We start from the raw sequence: 14,429 nt of genomic DNA on the forward strand, positions 1-14,429 counted from the left end.
CACATGTTGCGGGAGCAGGCGGCAATGGTCAGAGATTCAGCGGGAGTGGGATTAAGAAAACAGCCGAATCCCGGACATTTTGGGCAATTAAGAAATCCCGGCCGTACGCATTTTTGTAGGTCCAAAAAGAGGACATGTCTGGGGAAAAGAGGACGTATGGTCACCCTAATTTATAATCTATTGCTAATCGATGTATTCTTTTTAAAGTAGCATATGGAACAAATTTTTTTTGCCTCATTCTGTGACAAGAAGCCACATCAGATCACAAAAGGAAGCATTTGACTGGTGTTGTGGAGTAAAAAGGTTATAATGTTTTCTTTTGCTGGACAACAGGTTTAGAATTGTGAATACAAGGGAAGTTTAGCTTAGGCATTTTAATTTAAGCATGTTTAGCTTAGTTAACGGAAGGCTACCTGCTGCCATCAGAGCAAGTGTAATACTCAAAACTAGCCCAAAACCAGCCCAATCGCGTTTCGAGGGGGTCCCCAGTTAAAAATCGCATTCTGGGGGGTAAAATACATGTTTTTTTGACGGGGTTCCCCTGCTAAAATTCGCATTTCAGGGGATAAATATTATGTTATTGGAGTCGCTTCAACCCGCAGACATGAAAAACAACCCACAGTGTTATAGTAACCCAATTCTTGACTTGGCAACACTGGTCTGGCTCATCAAGCAATCACTCTCTCTCCGTCTTGATTCTCTGTCTTCTCATTGGTCGGTTCAGGCTTCGGAGGCAGCAGGTCCAGCCGGGCCCAGGCCATAGGCTCCACCTTCTTCATAACTACCTCCACTTTAGCAGCCATCATATTAACAACACTCTTACTGATGTCAATTACCTACCGATCATGAATCAATAACATTAGCACAATACATTTCAGAATCATTAACTTTGAGTTTCAAGCTAATGTTTTGTCAGGTGCCTCAGTTACAGGGACAAGGGCTCTGAACCGGTTCAAGGAAGGAACGAAATGTTGACAGGAACAGAAGCAGAGAAACTATTCTGTGTGGCTGACACAGAATAGCATATGCGGTTTACGTTCAGTGGATATTCTCCAAAATGGCGTTACGGTGACGCGGAGGAGACGAATTGTTGAATAAAGTCGTTATTTTTGTCTTCTTTGCGTACAAAAAGTATTCTTGTAGCTTCGTAAAATTACGGTCGAACCCCTGATGTCATCTTTTACTGATCTCCTTGCTACGTTTCTGGACGTTGATCGTGGTAATTACATTGCTGTCTATAGGAGGGTCAGAGTGCTCTCGGAATTAATCAAAAATATCTTAATTTGTGTTCCGAAGATGAACGCAGGTCTTATGGGTTTGGAACGACATGAGGGTGGAGTAACCCTTTCATTTCAGTTTTAGTTTACTAATTGTAGTGCTTCAACTTATTTTATTTCAGTTAGTAGTCTAGGCAACATTTATAATTTTCATTTTTTTATACATATAATTTTTCAGGTTTTTTTTTAAGTATAACTTTTTCACTTAATATTTTCATATTTTACTGTAGCTTTATTCAATTAACAAAAGCAAGTTTTAATAGTTTTAGTTTACAATAACAACACTGTTTTCTTCTAAATAATTTCAAGCACTAAAGCAGAAGATTTTAGATCAAAGATTTTTAAGATCATGAGAAACAAATTCAAAATAATTTAATTAGCAAAAGTGACATTATCTGGAAAACAATTGTGGTAGTTACCTAAAAACAAAAACATTTTTGTGACTTGGTACATTAACTGAAATAAAATACATAAAACGTACATTTACTATACTTCAGGTAATTGCCAAAGCAACATTACTCATTTTCATTTAGTTTAACTTGATGCACAGAAATAACTAGAACTAAACAATAATTTCTAAACGCTATATTGACATATTAAAAAACGAATAAAAATGACAAAAACACAACAAAACATCTAAAGCTTTAAAATTAAAATAACAACGGAAAAAAATAAAACATTCAAAATATTTATTCAAAAATGTAATACTATGTCTATGATATAATATTGTTTAACAGCAGATAAATGATGGTTAATGATACTCACGCCCCACAGATTCATCTTCAGCTCAAATTCTTTATCTCCCTCAAAGTTTAGTTGTATTTTCAGCTGTAGATAAATAACACATCATTCATTGAACAACACAATTACAGAAAAATAATAAACAATATCACGAGAGAATGCCACAAGAAACAACAGTCTGCTACAATTAACCTCAAAATAAAAACACACATATGTACTATAACACACACTCACCGAGGTGCTGTTCGCTTGCACAGAACAGAGCTCAGGGTTCGAGTTCTTTGCATAGATGGACATGGTCACCTGACTTCCTGTCTGGTGCCAATCAAATCTACATGGAGCCACTTTCTTTCCCTGGAGGAAAAGAAACAGCATGCATGTGAGAACCGCTGTACATCACATCATCCTCACCTGATGTGTGTGTGTGTGTGTGTGTGTGATGCCACAGCTCACCGTGTCTTTCCTCCACTGGTGTGATCCTTCAGTACAGCCCTCCTGAGACAGGAAGGAGGTCAAATCTGATGTCTTCCTGTGTGTGATGCCACAGCTCACCGTGTCTTTCCTCCACTGGTGTGATCCTTCATTACAGCCCTCCTGAGACAGGAAGGAGGTCAAATCTGATGTCTTCCTCTTACAGCAGCTCCAGTACTTCATCCTGAAATGCAAATGTAGATGCATGCTCATTAAAAACACCATCAAAAAAGGAAAAACATCCCCTGTTCAGCGTGGAAGATGGGCACCCCAGGATGATATAAACACATCTCCTCATCAGTCTATGGTATGTCTGATAATCAGGATCACATATTATTAGCATGCTTATTTAATTATAAAAAATGGGTTTACAATAAGGTTCCACTTGCTAACATTGGTTATATAAATACATATATAGATATAGATATGAAGAGTTCATTTGCAAAAACATAACAAAAATCATGTTTTTTTGTTGTGCATTTCAATTCATCTCAATCAAACTGCAGTTGGGTTATTTTGATTAGGTTAAAAAATAACAAAAAAATACAGCTAACTAATATAATAAAAAACATGATAGCGATAAAAAAAACAAACATGATTTTTGACTTTAAAAAACGGAGTTATCTGTTTTTGCAAATAAGCTCATATATAGATAGGTGTGTGTGTGTGTGTGGGTAATTAACTAATTAATGTTAATTAATTATGTGTGTAATTAATTAACATTAAACAAAGATGTAACAAATGTATTGCTCTTTGTTAATGCATTAACTAATGTTAGCTAATGAGACCTTATTGCAAAGTGGTAACAAATTTTTTTTTATTTTTGTGCACAATGAATACAGAACAAAAGTTTTTCTAACCTTCGAGCAGCCTCCATTTTTACATGTCGTCCCAATTTTGACCTCACCTCCTTCCTTGTCTGGAAATCACAAACTGAACATGAACTGAACATACAGTTCAGGTTTTGCATGCAACAGCCATGTGATCAAATACAATGAGAATTTATTTATATTTATTTTAAAATATATTGGTTTATATATATATATATATATTTTTTTTTTAATACATATATTTTATATAATTTATTAGTTAATTACATTTTTATAATATTTATATAATATAAATTATTTATTTATTTGTTTCTTTCTTTGTTTTTTTGTTTTCTGAATTTAATTGTATTTTTTATGCCATATGAGTACAAGATCTAAACACTTAATAAAATCTTAATAAATCTTAATAACAATAATAATTAAATTAACTGTATACTATAATTTAACAATATTATTTTTTACAAACAAAGAAAAAAGGATAAATAAATAAAAATAACAATTATATTCAATCTTTCAGCTTGATATTTGTAAAATTCTAATATTTAAGGAGTTTTTTTTTTTTTTATTCTACATTTTGTATATACAGTCTGATCATTTCTATTTTCAGAATAAAACCATGTAGAACTAGCTTCACTTTATATAATTTGTTATAAATCTATTGATTCCATTCACCACTTTTTGAAATACATCAATTCAGTATGGGTTTAAAATAAAATGAGAATGAATCTAAAAAATTCTACAAGCTTTATTTTGGTGTAACGTTACCTTTTTCTTCAGGTTGATCAACGCCTGCGAGTCTGAGCTTCTCGAGCTCCTGATTGAGAGACGGAGCCACTTTCCTCTGCAGCTCCACCAGCGGCTCATCAGAGCTGCAACAGTAGCACATTTATTTATATGGTGCATTATACAACAGAGACAAAACACCTTAATCAAGAAAATAAACGTGTTAATGTTGCATAATTCATAAATCATGAAAATTATTCCATTTCAGCTCTAAAGCGGCTCTACACAAGATGAGTGTCATTATTCGAATCAAATATGAAACCGATGTTTTTGATGAATTAGCAGCTAAAATAATAATGACGATGATGAAGATGAAGATGAGGAGTTACCTGGGTCTCTGTATGAACTCCAGCGGTTTGGGCGCCTGGATGACGTACTCGTTAAACCTGGGTTTGAGATCCTCCAGCTCTTTCTTCTCTCCAGAGACCTTCACGTCCAGGTTCACGGCTTCCAGCGGCGTCTCACTGTTATGAGGACCTTTAGCGCAGCCCTGACAAAAAGAAGCATGTAGAGGTATTTCAGTGATGAGACAAACACGTATCTGTGTTACATGCGTCTGGGTGAGACATGCATGGAAAATCTGCATTTTATAGCTTTATTTTAACGCTAGAATTCTGCGATATCTCTAAGTCACAGATTCTGAAAGAATTTTACTTGGTTCTGATATCTGGTTAGAATATGATTGAACTTTTTTCAAAAGGAACCGTTTGAGAATTAATGAAGACAAATGCAAAACAGAATAATTGTTCGAAGCAACATGTATTCAGACCAGTAGGACTTGAGTATAAAATGTTTCACTAAACTTGAAAGATGAGTGAAATCTGAGAAGGATATGTCTTCCTCAGGGGCTCTGAGCCACTTACCGCAATACTAAGAACATCTGAGAAGTCTGTCGTCCGTCTCTTACAACACGACCAACCCTGAAGAAACAAGAGAGAAATGAAGTACGATGGATTTGTTGGAATGTCTTTTAGAGGAAAAAAACAACAATACAAATATTTTCTCAACACTGACACCAGTAAATAGTACAAAATAAAATCAATATGCACTTTATTTGCAACTGTGCAAAGGAATAGTGTGAGAAAACATTGTTTTTATTACTGCTATACTGCAATATGGACAATTATGTAAAGAAGGAATATTTTTATACCCATGATATTCAAACACTCAGAGCATGACGGAACACAGGAACTCCTGCTGGTACGTACATGCATCTGCAAAACATGATTTTACACTTAAAACTAATGAGCACTACACTATAAACAAAGATCTCTGTAAATATTACATGCAAATTCATTCAATCGCTTATTTTAACATTTGTAATTATCATTATTATTACTAATAATATTAATTATTGTATATGTTTTTTTTATCATTAATTCACATATTTACTTATTTTTTCTTCAGTGTATTCTTCTTGAATTAGTCACTGAATGAAGAAATTTTTTTTTTTATTTAATCTATTTATTACATTTTACTATTATTATTTTATATATATTTACTTATTTTATTTGTTATTATTTTATATACTTTATATATTATTCTTCTTGAATAAGAGTCACTAAACTCGAGGAAGCAAAATCCATGTAACACAATGCTTTGAGGATTTTAATTACTGTATTTTTATTTTTCAGCAAAGTACACTTTTCATTAAGCATCTTGATATCAAATACACATCACAAAAAAAGATCTCTATTATAATTAAGCAAAGTTGGGAAACATTTTATAATATAAATAGCGGTGTCTGGATGGCATGCTATCAAAAACACCATCTTAATTCATATAAAAAATATAATCTTGAATTGAAATTGCTTAATTGATCATTAATTTATACAAATTTAACCATTACATTTCTGGGATTAAAAAAAAAGCACATTATAATGCAAAGTTATGTGACATTTCCATTTCCATTAGCTATCATCTATTATACATGATTATACAGTATATGCTTGCTAATGACTTTCAAATTAAAGTATATTGCAGTGTTTTGTCATGTAAGCATATAATTCACTGTGTTCTGTGCAGATCTGACCAGTTCAGAATGATGCATGTATGAATCCATAAACAATGAACAAAGCAAGATTATTGATATTTATGCATTATGTATTTCTGGCTCCACTGTGTACTCTAAAGCACAGACAGGAAACCAGAGCCATGGAAGCCCATTGAAATGTAACAGTATGAAGGTAAATATTAAATAGCGCGGTATACAAATGAATGAAGACTTTAGATGAGTAAACTTCATGACAAACACTCACCTTCAGGATTGCTTTCTGGATCAAACCGCTGCCCGCAGCCTTTATTATATCACAACACGGACATCACGGACACAAATCAAGTATTCACAATCCTTCACTTTTTTTTATTATATCGTACTACGTTAGGCGCTGGATCTCTCCTCCGCCGGAAAATCGCGCGAGGCGTTCGGGAAAATGCGAAAAATGGGGGCTCTATCCAAGCAACAACAATAACTGCACGGTGTTATTTTTGCACAAACAAATTATATTTGTAATAAAATGTATGAATAAATTACATAACATTTATTCAATTGCATTTCGGGATTTTTTTTTAATCAAGGGGCAATATTTGGCCCCTGAAATTTATTCTCAGTGGTAATTGTTTTAATTACATGAGTCTGTAAGCCTAGAAAAAATATTTAAGAAATCACTTCCAAAAAAAAAAACATCTTTGCATGTTAAAAATGCATGAAAGTTCCAAATCATAGCATATGTTTTTAGAAATATATAAACACCTACTTTGCTATAAAGAATGCATATACATTTTATTTAGGGGTACATGAAATGCTAGATTTTTTACATTTTTATAAATTCTATATGGAAAGAAACATCAGTCCATCACTACAAGAGACACTTTTATTATAAATGTTTGTCAAGGACACCGTGGTGATGATTGTGCATAAATCAACGATCCTTTGGCTTTGCAACCCACACACCTCTTTAAAAAACCCCAACAACAAAAGAAACGGCTAATTAAATACTATTTCACCTCAAATCCATCAACTGTCAGTGTATAAAAGCAGACCAGACTAATTGAACATTTTCAAAAGTCTGGATGAGTAACTACATGATCTCTTTCTGAAGTGTAAATCTGAAGCGAATGACGAAAGTAAAATCCATCAGTCTCTTGTGATTTCCTAAAACCTGAAAAACAATGACTGATCATATAAGCAAAGAAAAATGAATAAAAACATCATATCATGCTGCTCTGTCAGGGTAATAGTCTAGTTATTCATGTTACTGCTTAATGAATGTTTGCAAGATTAGGTACTGGTGATACTAGAAAGCAGTGATTGTTGTTGAAAAGTGCACATCCAATTCTTCAGTCCCTTTAAAGCATTGTGTGCACTTTAACAATTATTAGTGCTATAATTGGCTATTCTCAATCTCTAAAGCTGAAGAAAGCCTGAAGCAAACACTTCATCATACCGACTCAAACAAGCAAACGGATGTTCTCGGCTCACAGCACCAAAAATAGTTAAAGGAACCGCTCACCCAATAAACAGGAGTTTACTCACCTGAATTTATAATTTACGTGTCATTTATGCGTCACTCAAATCAGTGGATTTTATCTTAACAAAAATGAAGAAAAATGTGTTATCCCAAATCAATAAAGGCTGCAGTGACCAAAGATGTTAATGATGTACACTACCAATCAAACGTTTGGCATCATTAGGATTTTTTTTTATGTTTCTGAAAAAGTCTCTTCTGTTCACCAAGGGTGCGTTTATTTGATCAAAAATGCAGTAAAAACAAGTGAAATGAAATATTACAATTTACAGCGTTTTCTATTTGAATATATTTTGAAATGTAATTTATTCCTGTGATCAAAGCTGAATTTTCAGCATCATTACTCCAGTCTTCAGTCACATGATCTTCAGAAATCATTCTAATATGCTGATTTTCTGCGCAAGAAACACTTCTCATGCTACACTAAATTGATTAAAACTGACAGTGAAGACATTTATAATGTTAAATAAATTGTTTCAAATAAATGTTTTTTTTTGTTGGTTTTTTTTATATGTTCTATTCAAAGAATCTTGGGAAGAAAAAAAAAATAATAAAAAATACCACCACAAATTCCACAACAACTGACAATAACTAATCAGCAAATCAGCATATTAGGATGATTTCTGAAGGATCACGTGACACTGAAGACTGGAGTAATGATGCTGAAAATTCAGCTTTACATCACAGGAATAAATTGCATTTTAACCTAATCAAATTGAAAACCGCTATTTTAAATAGAAATAACATTTCACAATATTACTGTTTTTGATCAAATAAATGCAGCCTTGGAAGAGACTTTTCAAAAACAGTAAAAATCCAAATTATTCCAAACTTTTGACCAGTATTGTAAATAATGAGAGGGTGAACCATCCCTTTAACCGAGTCGTTCCTGTGAGACACTGCGTTTAGTTTAGTGTTTCACAGTCTCGCTTAACAGATTGAACACGGTCCTGCTTGGTTTCTTCTCATCTTGACTCTTTTCCTTCCTCCAGCTCCACCAGACACAACTCCAGATTTCTTCTCCTGTCAGGATGGATGTTATCTCTCATTTTTTTGTTGATGTATTTGACCACTTCCTCTGTGCCTTTGGCTTTGGGGTGATAGTGACCGAGCAGGTATCCGCGCAGGTTATCCTCAGTTCCTGGAGTCACCAATCCGACCAGGAAACGCAGGAACATGTCCAGATGACCATTCGGAGACGCCAGCGCGCGGTCGATGGCAGGACGGTACAGTTCAATCACAGGCCGATCCTTATTTGGACCCTGAAACCAAGACATTTTGCTTGGTTCGATCACATTTTTACCATGTTTCCGAAACACCACATAGGCATACATGGCGGCCATGTACTCTTGAACGGTAATGTGAACAAACTTAAAGACCCAAGTATGAATGTCTTCGTTCCTTCGTTTGACCTCAGTGGTTAATTCATCGCGACTGCGCAAATCTTCGTAGGTCAGGTTGACGGAGGTCAAATCTTCCACCGTAAACCAGTCTCGACCTTCTTGTATCATCCTATATGACATTTTCCCCATCATGTCAATAAACATCTTATCTTCATCCCTCCACTTTTGTTCCTCAACGTTGCAGCCGCGGTACTTCTCGAACGAGCGGTTCATCTGCACGATGATCAACTGTGAATAAAACGCCGTGATGCCAGGTGGGTGTTTGCCGTACTCGGGATCTCGAAAGCCTCGTTCGAAGATGAACGCCACCATCCAGCTGAAGAGAGGAAGGTGGCAGATGATCTCAAGGGCTTTGGAGCGTTTCATGTGGTTATAAACCTTCCTACTGAGCTCAGGATCGGTCGTCCTCTTGGTAAAATATTCTTCCTTCTTTTCATCTGTGAATCCTCTTAACTCTACATACCTGTCGATTAGCTGCGGAGGAATTCGGTGGGCGGCAGTGACATGGCTGGTGATCCAAACTCGAGCGTTAGGAAGCAATGTGCCTTTTATTAAGCTGGTGAGAAGGGCGTCTAATGGTGCTTTCACCCTGGCGCTTGAGATAACTTCATTGTTTTTAAAGTCTAGGTTGTGTTTGCAAAGTTCTAGAGCATCAATGATGAAGAGACTCAAGCAATCGGGCTTCTCGATGAATTTAATGTCATCGGCTTCTGCGAAAAAGCTATCGAGCATCTCTAGGAAGCTCTGATTTCCATCTTTCCCAAGGTGCAGTTCTTTTGCTGGCAAAGGAAAGATGAATTGAAAATCCTGATTGGTTTTTCTCTCCATCCAATCAATGATGAACTTATTCACGGCCACCGTTAGACCGCAGGCGGGAATTCCCGTCATCATGACCGTACGGATGGGTTTCTGTTTGTGAGGAAGGGGCCGAAAGATGTCGGCGGCCCTGATTTGGGTCTCCTGGATCGTATATGGTATCCGGTAGACCTCATTCTCGAGGTTGATGGGCTCCCTGCTGCCTCTGATGACGGTTACAGGCTCGACGTAGATGTCGCTGATGTAGCGCTGCTGACCTGGACGACATCGGCCTTCATAGAGAGAGTAATAGCATCGGTCGTGGGCTATGTTCAGGTCATGCTGTAACACGGCTGGAAAGAAACAAAACAAAATCAGGGACTGAATATAAACACAAAGTTCTTTTACACATTACAAGGTTTATTTTACACCACATTCTATACTAAATTGAACTTTGCTATATTAAAAAAAAATTAAAAAAAACTTTTGGAACGCATAATGTTGCATGTTATTCTTTCCATATGTGACGTGTTTAGTCATTATTGTGAGTCACAAAGGACTGTTTAAACTACCGTTTAAAAGTTTAAAGTAAAAAAAAAAACAAAAAAAAAAACTCCTATTTAGCAAGGGTGCATTAAATTGATCAAAGGTGAATGTAAAAGACATTTTCAATGTTACAAGAGATTTCCATTTCAAATAAATGCTCGTTTTGAAATTTCTATTTAAAGAATCTAATGTATTTTTCACAAAACAACATTTTCACAACAATATGAAGCAGCACAACTGTTTTCTATATTGATGATAATCAAAAATGTTTCTTGAGCAGCAAATCAGAATATTAGAATGATTTCTGAAGGATCATGTGACACTGAAGACTGGAGTAATGATGCTGAAAATTCAGCTTTGCATCATTTATAAATTATATTTTATTCCAGCCTAGATGAGCAAAAGAGACTAGAAACTATTTAATTTTTGCCGAAACGGACTAAGCTTTTATAACATAATTCAAACATTTTAAACATGAGGGGAAAAAAAAGACTTTAAATCTTCTAAATATTGTCATCAACATTTCTAACCTAACATTCATAGGATAAAAAAATTAAAATTACAAAAAAAATGTAATATATAAAACACACATTTATCCCATTATTGATAATTAACCTAATTATTTAATGTGTATCAGAATACACCTCCCAATTTTTTTTTACAAAAGGCAGTTAATTTTCTTAACCACATGAGTTTATCACAGGCAACATGTAAATTATCTTGGCAACATAATGATTTTATCATGAGACAATTGACATGTTCCTTTTCAAATTGTGCATGAAACTCAATAAGCATTTTAGGGTCAAATATAAGTGATTTAATACATTGTAGTAGGTCAAACATCAAATGTAAATGGAGACCAAGTCTGTCAAGCTCCAAAAAAAAAAAAAAAAAAAAAAAAAAAAAGTTGAATCCCGATGAATTTTTTTGTGAAGTGTGAAGCTGCTTTACCTCTTCTACAGGTCTTCCTTAGGTGTTCGGCCAGATTGTCCTTTCCGACATTTTGGATGGCTCGTATGGTCAGATGCAGAGCTTCTCCCAGCCCGCAGACCTCGATCATTTTATCAGCTAGATCCAGCGGGTCATTAAGATCCGCAATCCTTGAGTAGTTCTTCCTGAATCTGCAGTGAGTACTCAGAGAGCGCTTAAAATAGGCGATCTCTTCCGGATGGAGCTGGGAAAGACACCCCACCATTTGCTGAATGAGACCGAAAGACAAAAAAAATATGAAGGATCCTGCATCAAACACGGGTTTATATAGAAATAACCCTTTGGCCACCTTGCGCTCTAAAACGACATGTAAATGGCCTCAAAATGAACAAGATCAAAACTTTTGCTGAAAAACCTGTTGTACACCACTACATGCCTTTTGTCGTCTGATTGATAGTTTAGACATTTTATTAGCAAGTCTTAAGGTCATTGCACATCGAGTCCGAAATTTTCATTTTCAAATTTTCAAATAATAAATACGACCTCACGTTTACACACTGCCTCCGAAACTTCCGTCCATCGTAAAATTCGGATCAGGTTCAATTTTCTGCATTTTCGCATCCGTAGCAAGCATTTTGATAGGAAAGGATGATGAATACGGAAAAAAAAACGAAAAAAAAAAAACGCATTGTGTGCAAGGACCTTTAGTTTAACTGTACAAATGTCCAGTTTCAGCTTGTCTTTTTGCTGTGAAATCTTAACTGATTTTTATGAAGTAAATTTAAGAATAACTTTAATACTGTTAATATTTCAAGATGAACACTTACCGGACTGATTTGGTTTACTTGATCCATACATAACTTTTTTAGTAAAATCATGTTGAATTATGAGTATCAAATACAGGGATTAAAGTTCCGTCGCTACGACGGATTTCCGTCAGTTCATAAAGACAGTCACTTGCTTCATTCCTGAATGATTCAGCCGTTCAAAGTAATAAATTGAATGAATGATTCAGTGATAAAATCAGTGACTTGCCACCACCTGCTGGCGGATTTAGTTTCATTTTTAGCGTATTTCAGTTATTTGAATCATATTTCTGTATTCAAAATTGTATATTTAAAAAAAATAATCCACATTAATTTATGAATTTAATTGCACTCATGCTACCTCTGAGCCTCATTAAACGTCTGAAAATGTACCTACAAGACACTTTTGTGTTCCTTTGTGCCACCTCTGTAGTACAAATTAAATTATTGATACTAATTTCATATGATTGGTAACTTTTGTCTTATTCTACATAGTGTTTTAAATAGAAATTTTAAAAAGACTATAAACATACATTTTTGAATTTGACAGATTAAAATGATGCCATTACAAAGGTAAAAAGAAAATACTCCTGTAAGTCACTTTAAGGAGTCAAATGTCAGCTCGTATTAGGAAGGCTAATTTTTGATCAGAATTTTTTATTATTGATCAGAAGGTGCTCCTATGAATGAAGCAAGTGACTGTCTTTATGAACTGACGGAAATCCGTCGTAGCGACGGAACTTTAATCCCTGCAAATATAGTCTTCAGGCTTTTGAGGAACATTTGTGACCCTGGACCACAAAATCAGTCATAAGGGTCCATTTTTCTTAATAAAGCTGAATAAATAAGCTTTCCATTGATGTATGGTTTGTTAGGATAGGACAATATTTGACCCGAGATACAACTATTTGAAAATCTGGAATCTGAGGGTGCCAAAAACTCCAAAATATTGAGAAAATCACCTTTAAGTTGTCCTTAGCAATGCATATTACTAATCAAAAATTAAGTTTTGATATGGTAGGAAATATCCTAATGATTTTTGGCATAAAGGTATATTTGTAGCAATAGCCTACAATACACTGTACAATGTATTGTTGGCTATTGCTACAAATTTACCTGTGTGACTTAAGACTGGTTTTGTGCTCCAGGGTCACATATGTGGAATTTCATACGAGACAGAATCTTTCATTAACTCTACTGATTTAGTTTATTATTTGCTCCTCTAAAAGTTAACAAATCTGATACCACTTCTGTTTTGCTTTTTTTGTGATGTAGCCTAATGCAAATAAAAATAGATTTCTTTTTAAAACGAGTACTTAAAGGGGTCCTATTATACTCTTTTACAAAGTCTTGATTTTGTTTTGGGGGTGTGCTAGAACAGGCTCTCATACTAGCAAAATCAGTCATAAGGGTCCATTTTTCTTAATAAAGCTGAATAAATAAGCTTTCCATTGATGTATGGTTTGTTAGGATAGGACAATATTTGACCCGAGATATTAAATATTAATATTGAGAAAATCGCCTTTAAAGTTGTCCAAATGAAGTTTAGCAATGCATATTACTAATCAAAAATTAAATTAAGTTATTTACAGTAGGAAATTTACAAAATCTCTTCATGGAACATGATCTCTTTCCTTAAAATCCTTATGATTTTTGGCATAAAAGAAAAATCAATAATTTTGACCCATACAAATGTATTTTTGGCTATTGCTACAAATTTACCCCTGCGACTTAAGACTGGTTTTGTGGTCCAGGGTCACATTTGTTTGTTCATCTCTCAATCATCATTGTATTGCACTGCATTATGCGTTTAGAAACTAACCAGATCCTTAAAATCATAAAGCTAAACATTTAAATATCATCTTACTAAGACATTTTTGGGAAATAGTGGCAACTGATATTACTTTTTTGTAAGTAGTCTGCTATAGTGTTATAAAATTCTGTTAGCTTGTAAATTAGGGCTGTGCGATTAATCGAAATAGTCATAAAAATCGCGATTTGAGCTGGCGCGATTTCTAAATCGCTTAATAGCACGATTTTCCTCGCCCCCCCGACCGCAGTATGGTATCCGAACCAATCAGAATGCAGCTCGCCTAAATGGAGCACAAGAACAGAACAGACCGGGCGGGCATACAAATGTAACGCCAGGTTCACACACTCCGTCTGTGGTGCGTATTTTGTCCGTGCCCATGTTAACGGAGCGTTCACACTGTATGCGATTGAGGTCCGGCAGTGCGCTCCAGGAGTGGTGTGTCTGCAGCAGTCATGCTGTGATCGTTTCCGCACGGAATCTATTTCTGCTGTGCTGCACGCGCTGAAA

At 35.0% G+C, this 14,429-nt stretch overlaps 2 protein-coding genes across 2 annotated transcripts in view; both read right to left on the bottom strand.

Annotated features, from left to right (window-relative positions):
* Nucleotides 1-668: 668 nt before the first annotated feature.
* Nucleotides 669-6,424, bottom strand: LOC107670061 (cysteine and histidine-rich domain-containing protein 1). Its single transcript, XM_074186946.1, is given in 11 exon segments — nt 669-836; nt 2,043-2,105; nt 2,253-2,372; nt 2,571-2,674; nt 2,740-2,791; nt 3,350-3,408; nt 4,085-4,188; nt 4,432-4,592; nt 4,966-5,022; nt 5,268-5,316; nt 6,357-6,424. Coding segments are annotated over 11 exon segments (1,005 nt in total).
* A 2,049-nt stretch (nt 6,425-8,473) lies between these two features.
* LOC107670124 (protein NLRC3-like) overlaps nt 8,474-14,429 on the bottom strand; it is a 10,005-nt gene continuing 4,049 nt past the window's right edge. The window contains exons 6-7 of the mRNA XM_016462633.1: nt 11,325-11,571; nt 8,474-10,180 (exon numbers count right to left, since the gene is read on the bottom strand). Of these exons, the coding sequence (XP_016318119.1) occupies nt 8,595-10,180; nt 11,325-11,571 (1,833 nt within the window). The 3' untranslated portion in view covers nt 8,474-8,594. The remainder of the gene's footprint in view (nt 10,181-11,324; nt 11,572-14,429) is intronic.

Source organism: Sinocyclocheilus anshuiensis, unplaced genomic scaffold (assembly GCF_001515605.1).
Source record: "Sinocyclocheilus anshuiensis isolate Anshui unplaced genomic scaffold, SAMN03320099.WGS_v1.1 scaffold48, whole genome shotgun sequence".
Taxonomy (NCBI): domain Eukaryota; kingdom Metazoa; phylum Chordata; class Actinopteri; order Cypriniformes; family Cyprinidae; genus Sinocyclocheilus; species Sinocyclocheilus anshuiensis.